General features: G+C 42.8%; 1 protein-coding gene across 1 annotated transcript in view; it reads right to left on the bottom strand.

Annotated features, from left to right (window-relative positions):
• The window catches only part of SNX31 (sorting nexin 31), a 48,368-nt gene that overhangs the window by 10,476 nt on the left and 36,169 nt on the right, over positions 1 to 1,723 (bottom strand). Inside the window, exon 11 of the mRNA XM_004697691.2 lies at positions 1,373 to 1,450. Coding sequence (XP_004697748.1) covers positions 1,373 to 1,450 — 78 coding nt within the window. The remainder of the gene's footprint in view (positions 1 to 1,372; positions 1,451 to 1,723) is intronic.

Here is a 1,723-nt window from a genome sequence, read left to right as displayed (position 1 = left end):
TCACCTAACTAAACTTAATGAAAACCTCAAGAAAGTTTCCAAGTGTTATATGTTGTAATATTAAAGATTTTTAAAACTTCAATATTTTTGCATACTATTTCACAAAAGAATTATGCTCACAAATGTCAATCAAGCATTAGTTTTTGTAATCTTTTTTGTTTTTTAACTGAACTATGTGATCTTACTTAGAACATGCTTACAAAAGGGGAGTTCCTGGTGTGGTGGTTAAGAGTTGGGCTGCTCACTGAAAGGTCAGGAGTTCGAATCCAGAAGCTTCTGGACTAGGGAGAAAGATGACGCAGTCTACCTCTGTAAAGATGGAAGCCTTGAAAACCCTGTGGGTGGTTCAGTAGCTCTGGTGACCTGGTGTGCGACCCTGGGTTGGTAATCACAAGGTCTGCCGTTCTTCAAACCCAACAGCCACTCATTCTCCTTTATACAGTCTCAGAAACCCCGGCAAAGATCACTGTGAGTTGAAATTGATGCCATTGTTTGTTTTTGTTTTGATAACATGATGGAGCCTTAGCTGCATTGTGGGTTAAGCACCGGGCTGTTAACCACAAGGTGGGTGGTTCAAACCCACCAGCCACTCCACAGGACAAAAATGAGGCCATCTATACCTATAATAATTTTATAACTTCGGAAACCTTAGGGGGAAGTTCTACTCTGATCTATGAGGTCATTTTGAGTCTAAATTAGCTCTATGGCGGTTGTTTTTTTCAGTATAATATGAAGGTGACAAGTAGAAGAGGAAGTGTCAGTAATTGTTTTATAGTCTATCATGACTCCTTTCAATGAGTTACCAGAACTTTATTGAATTGAGGTAGAGTAGAAAAACAAAGTTTAATTTGATATTAAGAAAAAACTACAGCCGTGAAGTTTCTTTCACCTGGACGCTTTCCCCAGCTGCCAATGGCATTTTAATTTGGCACAATGGAGGTATCAAGAAATCATGGGCTCTTTCTAAAAACAGTGTAGAGCTTATTTAAGACCCTCCTTGCTACTGACTTGATGATGTAGCTTTTATGCTAAATCACCACGCCTCTCTTTGGAGAAGGGCAGACCTAAAAGGCTACAACAGCATGGAAGGCTACAAGGTTCTCAGCGTTCCACAGTTGACTTCTGGCCGGATAAATGGCCTGAATTCTAAAGATAGGCTTCCTTTTGCTTGGCCTCCCACACAAAGAGCTCCTCACCAATCCCCAGACGGGGGAAGAGTGCACTGGGGTGTCCTCTGGATTCCTTACCGCCCCACCCCCTTCTGGGACCAGATTTGCTGGCTCAGGAAATCCCTCAGCATAGTTTGGGCTCCAAATGTGAACTGAGAGTGGGAACTTCCCAGTGAAAAACATACAGAACTAGGAGCACTTACCATTTCTGGATTCTCCACAGCTAACTTGGCCATCTTTTCGGAGATCATCTTTTTCAAGCAGCTACTCAGCAAAAAAGCCTAAGAAATCCAGAAGCAGACAACTCTTCCAACTGACACCATCTCCTCTCCCTTCCCTCCTGCCACCAAAGCGCCTAATTTGAGCTCTGCCTTCCAACACGTTTCTGGAAATTTAAAGAGGAAATCTCCGTTCTTGGGAGAACTGTGCCTTGCAGCCCATTGGTGGCTCATGAAGTAGCTACTGCGTTTGAACTGCCTACCTTGTAGTTAGCAGTTTAATACTTAACCCACAGTGCCACCAGGGATCTCTAAATAGTCAACAGTAAGTCCAAA

The sequence above is a fragment of the Echinops telfairi genome, unplaced genomic scaffold (assembly GCF_000313985.2).
Source record: "Echinops telfairi isolate 266 unplaced genomic scaffold, ASM31398v2 ScPeMD7_1;HRSCAF=3_0, whole genome shotgun sequence".
NCBI classification, from domain to species: Eukaryota; Metazoa; Chordata; class Mammalia; order Afrosoricida; family Tenrecidae; genus Echinops; species Echinops telfairi.
The sequence above is the reverse complement of the archived record's forward strand: the minus strand, read 5'-3'. Positions and strand labels throughout refer to the sequence as shown.